Source organism: Melozone crissalis, unplaced genomic scaffold, assembly GCF_028551555.1.
Source record: "Melozone crissalis strain CALT ecotype California unplaced genomic scaffold, PUWL_Pcris_2 ptg000016l_1, whole genome shotgun sequence".
NCBI lineage: Eukaryota > Metazoa > Chordata > Aves > Passeriformes > Passerellidae > Melozone > Melozone crissalis.
Window position 1 is genome coordinate 1,182,126 of NW_026535794.1, and position 18,484 is coordinate 1,200,609.

General features: G+C 50.5%; 1 protein-coding gene across 1 annotated transcript in view; it reads right to left on the reverse strand.

Moving 5' to 3' along the window:
* KLHL18 (kelch like family member 18) overlaps positions 1 to 18,484 on the reverse strand; it is a 21,154-nt gene continuing 2,670 nt past the window's right edge. Inside the window, exons 2-10 of the mRNA XM_054273390.1 lie at positions 10,124 to 10,254; positions 9,815 to 9,955; positions 7,317 to 7,515; positions 4,787 to 4,947; positions 3,733 to 3,869; positions 2,299 to 2,521; positions 1,495 to 1,599; positions 1,189 to 1,300; positions 1 to 381 (exon numbers count right to left, since the gene is read on the reverse strand). Coding sequence (XP_054129365.1) covers positions 1 to 381; positions 1,189 to 1,300; positions 1,495 to 1,599; positions 2,299 to 2,521; positions 3,733 to 3,869; positions 4,787 to 4,947; positions 7,317 to 7,515; positions 9,815 to 9,955; positions 10,124 to 10,254 — 1,590 coding nt within the window. The remainder of the gene's footprint in view (positions 382 to 1,188; positions 1,301 to 1,494; positions 1,600 to 2,298; positions 2,522 to 3,732; positions 3,870 to 4,786; positions 4,948 to 7,316; positions 7,516 to 9,814; positions 9,956 to 10,123; positions 10,255 to 18,484) is intronic.

Sequence of the window (18,484 nt, forward strand, 5' to 3'; positions counted from 1 at the left end):
TCAGATGGTGAGGAGCGGCACGCAGCCCACGCCCACGCCGCCCTCGTGGCACACCATGGGCGCCATGAACGTCCAGCGGTTGCTCTCGGGGTCGTACATCTCCACCGAGCTGAGGTTGGACTGTCCGTCGTAGCCGCCCACGGCGTAGAGGCGGCCGCAGTTGGCCACCAGGGAGACGCGGCTGCGGCGGCTGTTCATGGGCACCATCAGGTACCACTGGTCGCAGCTGTAGAGCTCGGCGGCGCTCAGGAAGCCGGAGCCGTCGTAGCCGCCGCACACGAACATGCGGCTGCCCAGGGCGGCGGCGCCGTGCCGGCAGCGCTTGTTCAGCATGGGCGCCACCGAGTGCCAGCTGGACGTGTGCGGGTTGTAGTACTCCACCTGCCAGGGGGAACGGGCACGGTCAGGGATGCTGCTGCTGCTGCTGCTGCTGCTCTGCCTTGGGAATCGCCCTGGGGCATCCCCTGAGGCGCTGGGGCAGCTCCAAACATGGGGCAGTTTGGGGTTTCTTGTGGTAAATCAGGGAAGGGAACGGTCTGGAGCAGCAGGAGCGGCTAAGGGAGCTGAAAGGACTGAACAGCCTTCAGTTAAAAGTTCGGCTGTTATGGGACTGAACAGCCTTCAGTTAAAAGTTTGGCTGTTATGGGCTGGTGCCTGAAGGGTTTGGGTTGGAAGGGACCTTAAAGCTCATCCAGTGCCATCCCTGCCACGGTGGGGACACCTCCCCCTGTCCCAGGCTGCTCCATGCCTTGTCCAGCCTGGCCTTGGGCACTGCCAGGGATCCACTCTGTGCCAGGGCCTGCCCACCCTCCCAGCCAGGAACTACTTCCCAATATCCCAGCTAAATCTCCTCTCCTTCAGCTCAAAGCCATTCCCTGTGTCCTGTCCCTCCATGCCTTGTCCCCAGCCCCTTTCCAGCTCTCCTGGAGCCCCTTTAGGCCCTGGAAGGGGCTCTTTGGAGCCTTCTCTTCTCTCCCAGCCTGTCTCCATATCCAAGGGGCTCCAGCCCTCAGAACATCTCCACGTCCCTGAGGGGATAAATGAGTCACTTCAGTTCCCCCTCAGGTTTTTCCGTTGTGGCTGGAAGTGACACAATTTGGTGGCACAACCACTCGGGGCTGTTTGGATGCCCAGGGACAGGACACAGAGGTGCTGAGTGCAGGGCCTGAGCCCTGGCCAGGCCCTTACACTGTTGAAGATCTGGAGCCCGTCGTGCCCCCCGGACACGTAGATGCGTCCCTCGAACACGGTGACGCCGGCAGCGCTGCGGTTGGAGCTCATGGGGGTCACTGTTGTCCACCTGGGGGGAGAGGGGACAGCTCAGCAGCACTCCCACTGATCATTCCACGCTTTTCCAGCGCTGGATTCTACCACCTCTCCTTTGCCCACTCCTTATTCAAACCACTCTCACAGCCCAGATGCCCAGCGGTGCCAGGACACGGAACACCAGAGGGGAACCTTCTGGAAAAGCTCTGGGACACCAAGGGCTCTTACTTGTTTGTTTCTGGAGAGTAGGACTCCACCGAGTTGAGGGATGAGTTTCCATCGTAGCCACCACACACGTAGATCTGCCCGTCCAGCACCACCGTTCCCATGGCACTGCAAGGAACAGCAGGAGCCTCAGAGGTGCCTGGAGGTGCTGTCACCCTGGCCCCAACGCTGTGGCCCCACAAACTCTGCCTGTGGCATCCCACCAAAGTGCCTTTCCCTGGATTCACCTCCAAACTGCTCGGTCCCACTTGAACTCTGAGCTCACAAAGGGGAAATTTTGGGAATTTGAGGTGTTCATGGCAGGAGCACCTCAAATCCTGGGTGTGGATAGAGAAAAAGACATTGGGGGGGCTGAAGCGTGTCCAGAGAAGGGAATGGAGCTGGGGAAGGGGCTGGAGCACCAGGAGTGGCTGAGGGAGCTCCAGAGAAACCTGGTGAGGGGCATGTACACCCTCCACCCCTGCCCTGGACAGCCTGGGCCAGGGCTGGACAACCCCTTCCAAGAGGAATTTTCCCTGTATCCAACTGAACTCTCCTGGCGTGGTTTGAGGTCATTTCCCCTTGTCCTGCCCCTGTTTCCTGGGAGCAGAGCCCGGCCCCCAAGGAAGTCCCAGCTGCCTCCACACTGCCCCACTCCTCCTTTCCCATTTTTCCCCCTCCAAACACACACATCCTGCTGGGCACCCACCACCTGCCACCCCACTCTTCCTCCAAAATCATTTCTCCTTGCGCTTCAAGAATCGCTCTCCCTCCAACCTCGTTTCCCCCTGCTTTTCCAGAAGTCTCCTCCCTCTGAGCTGCCCATACCTCCTCTTACTGTTCATGCTTTCCACTTTGGACCAGGAGTCGGTGTCAGGGTTGTAGACCTCGACGGTGCTGAGGCGGAGCTGGCCGTCGTAGCCGCCGATGGCGTAGAGGAGCCCGTTGAGCACGGCCACGCCGACGCGGCTGCGCGCCGTGCCCATGGGCTGGCACCGCTCCCAGCGGTTGGCAATGGGGTCAAACACCTCCACCACGTTCAGCGAGTCGCCTGCATAGAAATTTGCTACTCAAATTAAAAGAGGGAGACCAGATGAAGCCCTAGGATGGTGGGGAGGGGGTAGAGGGGTGCCTAAAGGTGGGGTTGGCATGGGGAATTTGGCTGGTTTTTCTTTGGGAAAATATCTGGGGAAAGATTGGACAAGGCCAAGTGCAAAGTGCTGCACCTGGCTCCCTGGAAGTGTCCAAGGCCAGGTTGGACAGGGCTGGGAGCAGCCTGGGACAGTAGAACGTGCCCCTGCCCACATTAGGGATGACTGTCGCTATAGGACACGAAATAAAATGATGTGGACACACAGCTCTCCAAGGCAAAAAAGAGGGTGTTTAATTTCTGACTCCAACATTTATAGATTTCCAAAAGTGACAGTGGATTGGAGGGTGACAATGTCACCTTTCCAATGACACCGGACAAAACAACAGTCCATCAAATTTCTCCTCCTCCATAAAAGAATGCAAAACAATAAGTTATTTACATAAGTGTGTGAGAAAGTTTGTTGCAAGAATATAAACATCATAAGGCTTAGAAAAACTTAAAAAAACAGGGTGGCAGGATGGTCCTTAAGATCCCTTCCAACCCAGACCATTCTGGGATTCTCTGTCCTATCCTGGGCTCTCACATCCTATTCCAGCCTTCCTGCTCCCCAGAGACATTTCCCAGCCACATATCCCTGCTCACCCCCAGAGATGCCACTCTGAACAATTCCCATTGTTCCCACACTCCAAAAGATCGGGGAACATTTCCAAGCTCTGCCCGAGGAGCCTGCACACGTTCCCTCTGTGGAAGTGGCACCTCCACTGTCCTCCAAGGGGCAGCAGAGACCTGCAAGTCCCATCTGTGGTGTCGCTGCTTCCGGGGAGTGCAGGTTTTTCCTTGGTCGCTTTCTGTTCCCTTTTTATGCCATGGTGAGGCTCATGCGAAAGTGTTGTGATCCCACAGCCCCAACAACATTGTGGAGATCCCTGCAAGTCCTGCTTGGGGCTCCAGGCCCATTAAAGTCTTTAGGAATATGTCCTAAAGAAATCCTGGACAGGATTTCAGATGGAAGACGTTAAACTACGGGCACAACCACCCTGAGGGTGTCACCAGAAGGATCAAAGTGCTGCATGGAGGAGGAAAACCTGCACCACGCTTCCAGAGGAGGTAACTCCAGCATCCCACCATCACCCCACCCAGCCCCTGGTGGTCTTTCCACTGCAAGGTACCTGCTGAGTTGAGTCCCCCCACGGCGTAGATGAGCCCCGCGATGGACGTGCAGCACCGCGGCCGCGTCTTGAACGCCGGCAGGTGCGGCCGCCGCTCGGGCATCAGGTGGTAATCCTTGGCCTCATCCACCAGATCCCTGAAACACAGTGGAGGAGGGTTAGGGAGGAGATCTGACCGGCTGGCGACTGAGAATTGTTGGGGAGGATGAAACAGGAAAGCCTTATAAATATGATTGCCTGGCAAAAGATTTTGAGAATATAGAAACTCTAAGTGAGATTGAAATGAAAGCAAGGTTTGAGATCCCTCAGTTACTGAACAACTGGAAAACAATGGTGTGGCCAGCTGAAGGTAATCCCCTTTTGATGGAACAACACCCTCTGCTTGCAGACAAGCCCAAGGGGCAGAGCAGACCCTACAGCTTGGCAGAAGGGGCCCAAAGAGGAGTTTGTAGGGTTTAAAATGTAACACAGGATGGTAATGTAGTGATTCTTATAGGCTGTATGGAAATGCTATAGGATTTGTATCTTGTACTAGATTGGTTAGTGAGAATTAGAATATTCAACACAGAAGAAGATTTATTGTATTGCAATGAGAACCTCACTTACCTTTGTTACTCCCTTACTCTCTTACCCTCTTACTCTCCTATCTCTAATCCTCTGTCTCTCTCATTCTCTCTACCCCTCTCCTCTCTGGGACCTGCTCTGAGCTGTGCCTGGCAGCTCCCAGCAGGGCCCTGCACCCAGGCCCTTTGCAATAAACCCCAAATCCCAGCAGGGCCCTGCACCCAGGCCCTGTGCAATAAACCCCAAATCCCAGCAGGGCCCTGCACCCAGGCCCTGTGCAATAAACCCCAAATCCCAGCAGGGCCCTGCACCCAGGCCCTTTGCAATAACCCCAAATCCCAGCAGGGCCCTGCACCCAGGCCCTTTGCAATAACCCCAAGTTCCATGACCTGGCTTTAGAGATCTCTGTCCATCCTGACCATCCCGCCCCCCTTTGCTCCCACAGAGGCTGCAGGCTGTGGCTGTGCCCCCCAGGTGAGCCCAGGCCCACCTGCACTTGTGGCAGCAGCGCACCAGGTCGTCCTGCTGCACGCGGTCGCTGAGGAACTGCGGGCGGCACAGCGGCAGCCGGATCCGCGACAGCAGCTCGGGCAGGAAGGGCTCCCTCTGCTCCCTCTCGTACCTGATCCACGCCAGGGCAGCTTCAAACACCTGCCAGGACACAGCAGGGGAAAGGTGCAGTCAGGGGGTTGTGCAAGTGGATGGGTGTTGGATTTTCTGACTCAGAAATGGGGTGACTGAGAAGTGTTTTAAAAATTTTAATTCCATTTTTAGTCTCATGTGAAGAATGAGACAATACAGATGTTATAATTCATGCTATTACAATCAAAACCCAACTATTTCCTAATTACAATACATTATAAGTGTATCTTAGCTTATCAACTTTTACCACACTATACTAGAAATACTTTAAAGCTAAGCATATAAAACTACTCCCCATGTGTCCTACTGCAATACATCTTTCATAGTTCTACTTCTCCAAAATATCCAGTCTTATTTACAAAACTATCCCTTAAAACTTGTTTCTAGTTCCACTTCTCTCTCAACAATATCTATCCTGTTCCATGGCATTTCTAAGTTAACATTTCTTTAAAACTTGTTTTAGTTCCATTTCTCTCTCAACAATGTCTGTCCTATTCCATGGCATTTCTAAGTCAACATTTCCTATCTCAAAGTTTACATACAAATATGTACTATGTGAACCTTCTGTCAAACTTTAAAAATTCTCTACAAATTCATTTCTCACAAATGGGAATGAAATGACACGGAAGGAACCTCAAGGATCATCCAGTGCCACCCCCAGCCATGGGCAGGGACACCTCCCACTGTCCCAGGCTGCTCCAAGCCCTGTCCAGCCTGGACCTGGAAGCTCCCAGAGATCCAGGGCAGCCACAGCTGCTCTAGGAATTCTATTCTAGGGCCTCCCCACCCTCACAGGAACAATTCCCAATTCCCAATCTCCCATCCATCGCTGCCCTCTGGCACTGGGAGCCATTCCCTGTGTCCTGTCCCTCCATGCCTTGTCCCCAGTCCCTCTCCAGCTCTCCTGGAGCTCCTTCAGGCCCTGCCAGGGGCTCTGAGTTCTCCCTGGAGCTTCTCCTCTCCAGGGGAACATTCCCAGCTCTCCCAGCCTGGCTCCATGCAGGTTTCTTTCCCTGCCTCTGACAATCCTGATCTCCTGTCCCATGGGACGGGACATTCAGCACAGAAGTTTGCAGGGAGATGAGGGAGCTGCAGGGAGGATTTTGGCAGAGGAAATGGCACAGAACACAAAACTGTGTTTATTTAGTGACAGAAATCTGCAAAGTGGGAATGGTGCTGCTCCATGAGAAACCAGGAGAAGGTTTGATGACAGGGATCCATCTCTGGATGACTGCACTGGGGACACCTGGAGCTGAGCTGGTCCCTTCAGGCTCCATCCCAGACATGGAGGGGACACTGAAACCCCTCTGGATGACTCCAGCTACAGAAGGATCCTGGTGCCCTGGTCCCAGTTTAAATTAGGATTCACATTTCTGGGTTCACAGGACTCCCCAGTTAAGTTATTGCAGCCTTTGTGACTGACCAGAACAAATCATCAACTCTTTCTTGCATAGTGGCATCTGGAGCTTCTCCCAACACAATTCCCAAACTTTCCAGTGCAAAAATGCTTCTCCAACAGCACCACAGGGACTAAAAACCCCAAGCCAACTTTCTTCCCCTCTGCAGGGTGCTACTGGAATTTCTGAAGGGTGGGGCTGGCAGTTCAGGGAAGGGGAAATGTCCCCAGGATGGACTCTGTGGATTCTACCTGCTCTGGGAAAAACAGTGAGGAATTCTTGGTATGACACAGGAATGTGGGGCAGGTTCCCCTCCCTCCCTCAACCCGATTAAAGAAGCACATTTGTACCCTACAAGGAGAAGCTGGAGCTCTGCTCTGCCCTTGTCACCTCCTCAGGAACAGCAGGACAGATTTCCAGGCTCAAGGACAGGCTCTGCTTTCCCAGCTCACTGTCAGCCCACACTGATGCATTCTCAAGGTTGTGGGAACACCCTAAACTCCTCTCACTCCCACAAACTCCCTGACAGGAGGGTGCAGCCAGGTGGGATTCCAGGGAACAAGGGACAGGAGGAGAGGAAACAGCCTCATGTTGTCCCAGCAGAGTTTAGGTGGGAATTTGGAAAAATTCCTTCACAGGAAGGGCTGCCCAGGGCATGGTGGAGTCCCCATCCCTGCAGGGATTTAAAACCCATGTGGATGTGGCACCTGGGGACATGGTCAGTGGTGGCCTTGGCAGTGCTGGAGGAAGCGTTGGACTCGATGCTCTCTGAGGTTTCTGTGATCCTAAAAAAGCCCTGCCTTGTGTTTCTTCAGGACCAGGCACAGGAAACCATCACAGCTCCATCCAGCACCTCTGAGTGTCCCCACTGTGCCAGGACACCTCAGCTTCACTCAGCCCAGGAACAGGACAATTCCCATTCCCATTCCACTCCCAAGCAGCAAGGAACCCCTCGAGGCCAAACCTTCCCCAGGTACCCACCTGCTCCTCAGACTTGACGTTGAGCTCATCTCTGGAAACGAGCTCCAGGACGTCCTCGAAGGGCAGGGCCAGGAACTCCTCGGACATGGAGACCTCCACGAAGTGCTGGTGGATGAAGCTGTTGGCGGCGTCGTAGAGCACCGTGCACATCATGGTCTCTGCAAACTGCCGCACACCCAGGCAGTTCTTGGGGTGAAGCCTGGAAAGGGGAGCAGGACAGAACAGGAATGTCAGGTTAGTGGAGGAGATGGCTGCTCTGGATCCCTGGCAGTGCCCAAGGTTGGACATTGGGGCTTGGAGCAGCCTGGGATAGTGGGAGGTGTCCCTGCCATGGCAGGGGTGGAATGGGATGGGATTTCAGGTCCCTTCCAACCCAAACCATTCCAGGATTCTGGGAAGCACAGGAGGACACACAGTGCAGTGAAGATGTGTCCTGTCCTCTCCAGTGTCTGTCACATCTGGCACATTTTATGAAAAATCCTTTCCTCAGGATTTTTCCTCCTGAGAAGCTGAGAGGCCTCATGAACAAAATGTGAACATTGATTATCTGCTGCTGTGGGATGCAACAGGTGCATCTGGGATTGGGCTCATGTGATTGTTTCTAATTAATGGCCAATCACAGTCAGCTGGCTCGGACTCTGTCAGAGACAGAAGCTTTTGTTATCATTCTTTCTTTTTCTATTCTTAGCTAGCCTTCTGATGAAATCCTTTCTTCTATTCCCTTAGTATAGTTTCAATATAATATATATCATAAAATAATAAATCATGATGAAATCCTTTCTTCTATTCCTTTAGTATAGTTTCAATATAATATATATCATAAAATAATAAATCATGATGAAATCCTTTCTTCTATTCCCTTAGTATAGTTTCAATATAATATATATCATAAAATAATAATTCAGCCTTCTGAAACACGGAGTCAGATCCTCATCTCTTCCCTCATCCTGGGACCCCTGTGAACACCATCACAAGTGTCCTCTCACCCAGGAGCTGACCTGCACAGGGAGCTCCAGGTGAATCCAAGGCACAGCCAGAGGATGGAAACACAAATGTCCCCCTGTCCCTGCCAAAGAGGCATTGGATAGATCCAGGTGGCTCTGGGAGCATCCACAGTTTCCCCAGGCACCCTGTGCCAGTTCCTCCCCACCCTCCCAGCCAGGAATTCCCAATTCCCAATCTCCCATCCATCCCTGCCCTCTGGCACTGGGAGCCATTCCCTGTGTCCTGTCCCTCCATCCTTGTCCCCAGTCCCTCTCCAGCTCTCCTGGAGCCCCTTCAGGCCCTGCCAGGGGCTCTGAGCTCTCCCTGGAGCTTCTCCTCTCCAGATGAACATTCCCAGCTCTCCCAGCCTGGCTCCAGCCCTGCAGCAGCTCTGGGGCCTCCTCTGGGTCTCTGCAGCAGCTCCAGGTCCTTGTGCTGCTGGGTGGGGAACTGTCACATGAGGGTGGCTCTGAGGGCTTGGTTACAACACAGCTGCCTAAAAATATCCCAATTCTCAATTCCACTTAAGAAGGAGAGCTCAGTGTCCCTGTCCCAGCTCTCCAGGGTGGCCAGAACACACTAATTTTTGGTTATTAACCAAACTGGCAGCTGTGCACTCAAAGCCAGGACTGCACTTAGGACAGCTGGCTGCTCCTGGTGGATTTGGGAGCATTTTGGTGGCCAATCCCTGTATTTGATGGGTGTGTTTAACATCACACCACAGAATGCCCTGAGCAGCTGCAGAGAAGCCAGGCTGGGAAAAGTGAACACATCAGACTCCCTGGCAGGGCTGAGAATCCACGTGGGATTCACAAAGAGTGTCCCAGCTTTCCATTTCCACCCCATGCTGCTGGAACAGCCTCACAGCCAAGCCCCAGTGAGGAAACTGAAAAACCTGGGACCAATTTAGGGCTGTGGCACAGTTTCCTGTCCAGCTCCTGGGCTGAGGCACTGTGTTCCTCCCCTTTAGCACACACAGCAGCAGGAAGGGCAATTCCTGCCAGGATGGGCTCTCAGAAAGGGAAATGTCTCCTCCTTTTGATTCTGTGGCTGGCCAAGATCTTTTACTGTGTGCATAAAGGAGTGATAGGTTATTCTGAAGGGAATGAGAATGGCAGGAGAAGGGGGCATGGCTTCCACTGCCAGAGGGCAGGGATGGATGGGATATTGGGAATGAGGAATTCCTGGCTGGGAGGGTGGGGAGGGGCTGGGATGGAATTCCCAGAGCAGCTGTGGCTGCCCCTGGATCCCTGAAGTGTCCCAGGCCAGGTTGGACACTGGGGCTTGGAGCAGCCTGGGACAGTGGGAGGTGTCCCTGCCCTGGCAGGGGGGAATTGGGATGGGCTTTAAGATCCCTCCCAATCCATTTTGTGTTCCATAACTCTACAGATGCCAAGTTTTAGGATGCACACTCCTCATCCTGCTAGAAGGGAACATCCTGCTGCTCCCAAGCTGGACACAGGTGACAGAACCTCACTGCTGGAATCCCCCAGAATCCCCCCAGCCCCTCTCACCTCTCCCTGAGGAAGGTGCAGCAAGCATCCTTGATGTTCTGCAGCTGCAGGAAACTCGCCCCCATGAGCAGGGACTGCACATTCTGCTGGTCTATGGCCAGGTGACCGTTGTAGGCAAAGTTGATCAGAGCCTCCAGAGCACTGAAAACGGCGAGAAAGGGCAGAAAATGCACTGAACTGCAGCTGGGACAGCACTCTGCCCACAGCAGGATGCTCTGTGGGATCGCTCACATGGGAACAGGCTGTGAGCCCTGCACACACAGACAGGCAGGGCAGCTGTGGTCCCTGGGATTCCCCTGGGAGTTTTACCTGGGGTCCATGCCCTGCATGACAATCTCATCCTGCTTGCACTCCATCATGTCGTTGGTGAACATGGCGTGGAAGTAGGGGATGGAGGCGGCCAGCACGATACGGTGAGCGCTGAACTTGTGCTCCCCAACCTGCAGCAGGGAGAGCAGGGATCAGCAGCAGCCACTGCCCCAGGGACCCCTGCCCTGGGACACTTCACCTGTGGGGAGCTTGGCAGGGAAGCTGAGACAGCACCTCTGAGTTGTTTTTGATGATGGGATTTATTTTCTTATCTTCTACACAGGCAGGAAGGGTGAGCTCGGCTCACACCTTCACTGCATGGCTCACAAGGTCACAGGACCCTTAGTTAAAGACCTTTTAAGGATTTATTTTATCCTGCCAACAAGGATATTTATGTTTTGGACCTTAAATATTTTGTCCTTAAATATTATATCCTAAATATTAATATTATATCCTTAAATCTTTTGTCTTATGCTACAGTGTAAGCTTTCTCAGCCAGTCATGTTATGGCACACAAACTTACAGTGCTGCATTCTAAACTCCTTCTTTACCTCAGTAACTGCTTTTATTTTTATATTTTGAACTCTAAAAGTCTAAACTTCCCTTTAGTTAGCTCAACATGTCTCTGCTTTAAACTACAAATCCACATTCTGGTTTCTAGCACCGCAGTTTGGGAGCCTTTTCCAAGGTCTCAGATCAAATCCTGGGTTTCATTCTAAGCTTTGGCTTAAAGTTGTGAGAGCTCCCAGCATTTTGGATTCCAACGTGCAGCATCCCACGAGGGGATGGAGCTCCCTGGAGAGGAAGGAATGTTGGCAGAGCAGCTTCCCACCCTGGCTTCACACAGAGAGCACAAACCCCAGCCTGGCCAGAGCTTCAGAAACACAAAAATGCAGCAAATTTCACAGGGCAAGGCCATAAAGGGAAGTGATTCCAGAACCTGGGAGCTCACAGCTCCTCCTCACATCCCTGGGGTTTCATTCCCTCCCTCCCTGCCAGGTGAGGCCTCTCTGTGTCCCCAGGTGCTCCCCAGGACAGGGAAATCCCTCAGGACTCTGCAGGAGCTCTGGGTTTGGGAATTCCCAGTGGGAAGGGCTGGCACACTGCGGGTGTTGTATTCATGGAAGGGATGGGATTATGATTAGAATAAGAATGATTTATTGTTTAGATAACATCAGTCTCAAAGGTGATGAGATTTGTAAGATAGTAAATAGTCAGCCATAGTCTAAGATGGTTTTAAATCCTTTGTTTTAAGACAGTATATAACTTTCTGATCCAATGGACAGTTGTTATAGAGTATGTTTTGTATTTTTAATACCTTTATTTTTTTATCTTTTTATTACCTGTTTTCTTATTACCTTTATTTTTTCTACTGTAATGTGGATACTTTTGTCTAATAAGGTCTTATTATATGTATACACATATGTTTCTATTATAACATCTAAACTCAGTTCATTCTATATAATCACATTACTACATTATTATATTATATATTATAAAACCCTTCATTATCTTATCTACTACAGTTTCTTACTTATTACTATTAAGGTATATTCTTACTTATAACTATAGAAACAACTTAAGGTGTAGATAATATATAACTGATAGAAACACAACTTATAGAAAGTTAGAGAAATATACAACTTAGAGAAACATAGTTTATAGAAAGGTGTAGATATATATAACTTATAGAAACAGCTTATAGAAAGTTCTAGATATATACAACTTATAGGAACACAACTTACAGAAAGTTATAGAAATATATAACTCATAGAAACATAACTTATAGAAAGTTATAGATATATAACTTATAGAAACAACTTATAGAAAGTTATCGATATATAACTTATAGAAACATAACTTATAGAAAGTTATAGATATTTAACTTATAGAAACATAACTTATAGAAAATTATAGATATATATAACTTATAGAAACATAGCTTAAAATTATAGATATGTCGAACATTGAAACACAACTTATAGAAAGCTATAGATATATAACTTATAGAAATATAACTTATAGAAAGTTATAGATATTTAATTTATAGAAAGTTATAGATATATGTAATTTATAGAAACACAACTTATAGAAAGTTATATATATATAACTCATAGAAACATAGCTTATAGAAAATTATAGATATATAACTTATAGAAACATAGCTTATAGAAATTATAGATATATCGAACATTGAAACACAACTTGTAGAAAGTTATAGACATATATGACTCATAGAAAGATAAGTTGATGATTTCTCTGTTCTATGTCTGTGTACCTTGTTTTCACATCAATCTAGGCTTCTCTAAGGCTGTAAATCAAACTCTTTTGTGTTTGTGAGGATTTCTGTCTTTCTGATTCCCACAACACACCAGCAGCCACAGCCTGGGTGACCACAGGGACAGTTTTGCTGCTTGGCCTGTCCCCATTCCAGCCTGGGGGCTCAGGACCCCTCCCTGCCCAGCAGCTCCAGCAGCTCCAGCCCATCCCTTGCCCATTCCCTGAGCAGCTCTCCTGGCCCAGCCCAGTGATTTATCAATAATAAATCCCATTATTGATACCCCTCACTGCTGCTGGGAAATCCCTTCCTGTGTGTCTCCAACATCCCAACCACAGGAACACCCCAGTTCTCCTTCTGCTGTTTCTGGAAGGTGAGAGAACAAGGGCTGCTCTTATCTCTGAAATGCTGTAAGGAATTCACTCCAACTGGAGCAGCTCACTTGGTCTGTCTGCATGAGTGCTCCCATTCAGGCTGAGTGTGCAAGAAAAGCAACATTTCACTTGACTTTCATTTCCCCACCAAGCCCAAGCTGCCAAAAATCACAACTGGCCAAATCTCATTTCAGCTTTTGAATAAATGAAACGTGGTGCTAAAATTGAACAGGCACCTCTTAAAGTGAAACACCTGCTTCAAGTGCATACAGTGACCTTCTATTTATAGGCAAAATTATCTTTATAACTAAAGATAACAGGAATTTCAACACCAAGGTTGTGTTTACTCAAACCCCAAGCCTGCAGTGTGACCCAAGGAGGAGAAAAAGGCCCTTATTTCAGAAAATAGCTGGAATTTACAGAGCCCAGGTGGCAGCTCTGGGCCCCTCATGACAAGAGTGACATTGAGGGGCTGGAGGGTGTCCAGGGAAGGGAATGGAGCTGGGAAAGAGTTGGAAAACTCCTGAGGAGCTGGGCAGGGGCTCAGCCTGGAGAAAAGGGGGATCAGGGGGACCTTGTGGCTCTGCAGAGCTCCTGCCAGGAGGGGACAGCCAGGGGGATTTGGGATCTTATCCCAGGGAACAGGGACAGGAGGAGAGGGAACGGCCTCAGGCTGGGCCAGGGTGGAAATTGGGAAAATTTCCTCATGGAAAACGAGGTGAGGCCTTGGAAGGGACAGCCCAGGGCAGTGGTGGCTCCCCATCCCTGGTGGGATGTGACATCCATGGATGTGGCATCTGGGGACATGGTCAGGGTGGCCTTGGCAGAGATGGGTCATGGCTGGACTCAGTGATCCAGGAGGGATTTTCCAACCTAACCCATTCCATGATTCCAACCTAAACCTTTCCATGATTCCAACCCAACCCATTCCATGATTCCAACCCAACCCATTCCATGATTCCAACCTAAACCTTTCCATGATTCCAACCCAACCCATTCCATGATTCTAGCCTAACCCATGCCATGATTCCAACCCAAACTATTCCATGATTCCAACCCAAACTATTCCATGATTCCAACCCAAACCATTCCATGATTCCAACCTAACCCATTCCATGATTCCAACCCAAACCTTTCCATGATTCCAACCCAACCCATTCCATGATTCCAACCCAACCCATTCCATGATTCCAACCTAACCCATTCCATGATTCCAACCTAAACCTTTCCATGATTCCAACCTAAACCATTCCATGATTCCAACCCAACCCATTCCATGATTCCAACCTAACCCATTCCATGATTCCAACCCAAACCATTCCATGATTCCAACCTAACCCATTCCATGATTCCAACCCAACCCATTCCATGATTCTAACCTAACCCATGCCATGATTCCAACCCAAACTATTCCATGATTCCAACCCAAACCTTTCCATGATTCCAGCCTAACCCATTCCATGATTTCAACCTAAACCTTTCCATGATTCCAACCTAAACCATTCCATGATTTCAACCTAAACCTTTCCATGATTCCAACCCAAACCATTCCATGATTCCAACCTAACCCATTCCATGATTCCAACCTAAACCATTCCATGATTCCAACCTAAACCTTTCCATTATTCCAACCTAACCCATTCCATGATTCCAACCCAACCCATTCCATGATTCCAACCCAAACCATTCCATGATTCCAGCCTAACCCATTCCATGATTCCAACCTAACCCATTCCATGATTCCAACCTAAACCTTTCCATGATTCCAACCCAACCCATTCCATTATTCCAACCAAACCATTCCATGATTCCAACCAAACCATTCCATGATTCCAACCCAAACCATTCCATGATTCCATGGCCCAGTCCCTGGCCAAGGGTGGATGGTTCCAGCAGGAACCTCTCCAGGGCTGCACCACAGGAGCTGCCCCAAACAGCCTCATGATCTCCTACACAGCTGGGCCTTGCAGAGCATCCTGCAGGATTCCTGTGGGACAAGGACAGCTGGGATCAATCACCACTGGGGTGAAATCCCTTCCTTGGGTCTGGGATTGCCCAGTGCTGCCAGACTGGGAATGGTCCCTGTGAGCAGGAGATCCAGAGCCTGGAAATACTCCCTGGTGCTGGACAAGCCAAAAGCTGGGATTCCTTCTCTTTGGAACTCGCTCCTAGAATGGTGGAGAGCCCTTGGGGAGATGGAGAAATTGGGATCTCTGCTCTAAAAGCATCACTGTGTTCATTCCAGCAGGGAGTCCCCAAGGAACAGCTGCATTTCCTGCTGCAGGCAAAGGACAGGATTTTCCTGTGGAATATGGAAAATTCTTCATCTGAATCATCTGAATGGATGAGTCCATTCAGTTCATCCTCATATCTTCTTTCCCACAATGGGCTCCCTACCTCCAGAGCCAAAGGCTCTCCCTTGCCATGAGTAAATTAATGCACTTTGCTGATGGAGTCACCTCAGGAGAAAGTGGGAAAGAGCTCATCCTGTTCCTGATTCCTTGTGAGGCTGCCCTGGAGCAGAAGCTGGACAGAGCTAAAGAATCAAGCAGGGATTTATTAAAACCCTCCATGGATGCACCTTGGGCAGCACCAGAGCCCAGCCAGGGCTGCACCCAAGATGAACCAAAATGGCCCCAAAATGCACGAGCGCTCCCGGGGTCTCTCCCTGGGATCAGTTCTGCTCCATTTGCACCTTGCAGTTCATTGTCCCGTTCCAGCTTTAGCCCAGGCAGTCCCACCCTGCTTGTTTTTCTCTCTCCAGCCCACGGTGTTTGTGCTCCTGGGCTGAGATTTGGATCATTTGTCCTTGGTGCCCAGCTGGAGCAGGAATTGTTTTGTCTCCCTGCTCTGTGCACAGAGCTCAGCATGCCCTGATGTGAAGCTCAGACCCACACACTAAAGCAGCACAGAATCTGAGAATATAAAAGCTGAACCTGAGGCATCAACACCATTGCAGGATGTTCTATTTTACAATTTATAATTTTAGGTGCTTTGCTTTTAAGGCCAAAGATTCAGTTTTCCAGAAGAAGGAGCTCTGCAATCATCCCTCCTGAGCCCAGCAATCCTGGAATTCCCTTCTGAGCGGGTGACAAAGGAATCTGGCCCTGGACACCCCCACATGCTAACAAATTCCAGGGCACAAGGAGCCTTTCTCCAAGGAAAAGGGTGTAGGTGGCAGAAAGGCATTTCTGTGCTCCTGACGTCAGCACCCTGCAGAGCTGAGAACTCGCTGAGTTTTGTGCTGCAGAGGTCTCAGAAAACCCCAAATCCATCCCCAGCATCTTTTGTGCTGCAGAGGTGTCACAAAACCCCAAATCCATCTTTTGTGTTGGCACTGAGGGCAGAGCTGGTGTCCAACCCCTCCCAGCCCCATTTTGCCAGGACAATCCCAAACACAAATCCAGGCTGGGGGGACAAGGGGGACAATGAGCAGGGAAGGATTTGGGGCTGCTGGTGGGTGAGGAGCTCCACATTCCCTGACCAGAACCCCCTCCATGCCCTGGGCTGATTCCCCAGTGTGGGCAGCAGGAAAGAGGGAATTCTGAATGGCTCCCACTGCCAGAGGGCAGGGATGGATGGGAGATTCCTGGCTGGGATGGAATTGCCAGAGCAGCTGTGGCTGCCCCTGGATCCCTGGAATGTTCCAGTCCAGCTTGGAGCAGCCTGGGATGGTGGGAGGTGTCCCTGCCATGGCAGGGTGGGAATGGGATGATCCTGAAGGTCCCTCCAGCCCAGAGCATTCCAGGATTCCATGAGAATTGTGACCAGTTCCTTTGAAGCAGAGGACACATCCCCTCTGGATGTACCACAGAGAATTCCCTGCCAGCTCAGAGAAACCCAATTCCTCTTTGGAATTCCAGTCCCTGCACTTCCCACAGGGACAGGAGCATCCTGAGGGGATCAGCTCCAGCCCTGCCCTCCTCAATGCTCCTCAAGGGACAGCAAAATGGAATTTTGTGTTATCCTGGAACTAAAAATCCTCATATTTCTGTAAGGGGAGAGCAGACAGCAGCCAAGAGCTCGGGGGAATCCCACCCAGGCAGAATCCCAAAGAATTCCTGTGCTGGGTGCCAAGGTTGGGATCACAGCCTCACCTGCAGCTCTCCTGTGCACAATGCATCACCTGCCCCTCCAATCCCTCCCATAAACCAGATATTCCCTCTCTTTCCAGGCCTGTTCTCCTGGAGGATCTCCCAAACACGCTGCAACATCTGCAGCACAGCCAGGCTCTGTTTCCAAGGATCCTGCTGGGATCAGGCAGGCAGCCTGAGCTCTCTGCAATTCCACTTTTCCAGAGGCTCCTCCACCTCTGCATCAGCTCCCAGGGGTGCAGCTGCTCCAGTCTGGGGGTTTGGAGTTAACAGTGTGCTCTGGAAAAACTGGGATCAGGGTGGGAGAGAAGGGCTATGCCCTGTGGTGCCACTGGGATTGGACACAAAGCAAATATTGTATTCCCTCTCCACGGCTGGGAATTATTTCAGTTTGCCAGACCTGGAGCCTTTTCTAATGAGGTTTGGAGTTAGTCATGGAAAAATGGCACTGGAGTGGCTCAGATCCACAGGAGGAGCTCACATCAGCTCTGTCCAAGGATTTGGGGAGGCACAACCCTTCCTTCCCTCCTGCCACAGCTTGGCCAGGATTGCTGGAGGTGCCAGCCTGGCACTTGGATCATTCCCCCAGCTGGGAAGGGATTTATTCCCCCTTGATTTGTAAGGAAGGAATGGGATGGATCTGCTTGCCCTGGTTCCCGCATTTGTCCCTGGAGAGCGCCAGGACCCGGCCTGGAGCACAGACACAAAACAAACCCCACAAAACACAACTGCCCAGGCTGCTCTCATCCTGCAGGGATGAAACAACTCCAGAAACAATGCTCAGGAAGAACACCAGCACTGAGGAGCTCCTTTGGTGCTGGTAAAGATCACATCAGGGAATGAACATGTGAGCTGGAATTCTCCTGGGGTTTTGCAGTGTTTAGCTGGAAGCTGTGAAGGGAAGAAGACTGGAAACTCACTAAAAATAAAGAGGAGAAGTTCTGAGAGAGGAATTCTGCCCCTTGGCTTGTCCACAGCTGGAGTTCAAAGCCTCAAACCTCACCAAATTAGAAGTAAAAAAGGCTCAGAGCCTCATTTCTGCTCTGCCCATGGTTATTCCTGGTGTTTCCCTGTGGAATCTCCATCACCTTTCCCATCACACCAGGACTGGATGAGGAGCAAAGCACAGCTTCACCCCCCAGAGCACAGCTGGGATGGGGATCAGCTGGGGAGAAGGGCTGCCTTGGTTATTTCATGGCCACACCCAGTGATTCTCAAAGAAAGCAGAAACGTGGCTTTGCTAAGCAAAAATTCTGGTTTTTTTTCCAAAGGAAAAGGAATAACCACAGCCTGAGGTGTGTCTCCTCCCTGCAGTCCATCCATGTGTGCTCCTACAAATGAATATTTGATTCAACATTTCGGAGAGGCTCCAAAGGGAGCTCTGAGGGAACATCAGACCTGCAGCTGGTAAAGAGACAGGGACAGAAAAGAAATCCCCCAAAAGAATTCCCAAATCCATAAGCTGGAGCATTGGGAACATCAAGATCCAAATTCTGGGACAAAGTGGGGTTTGGAAGCTTTCTGGTTTAGAAATGGGACAGACAAAAAGCAGCAGGAGTGGAAAAAAGGGGAAGGAAAAAAGGGGAATGAATTCACTGCAGTGGTGTGGGAGCAT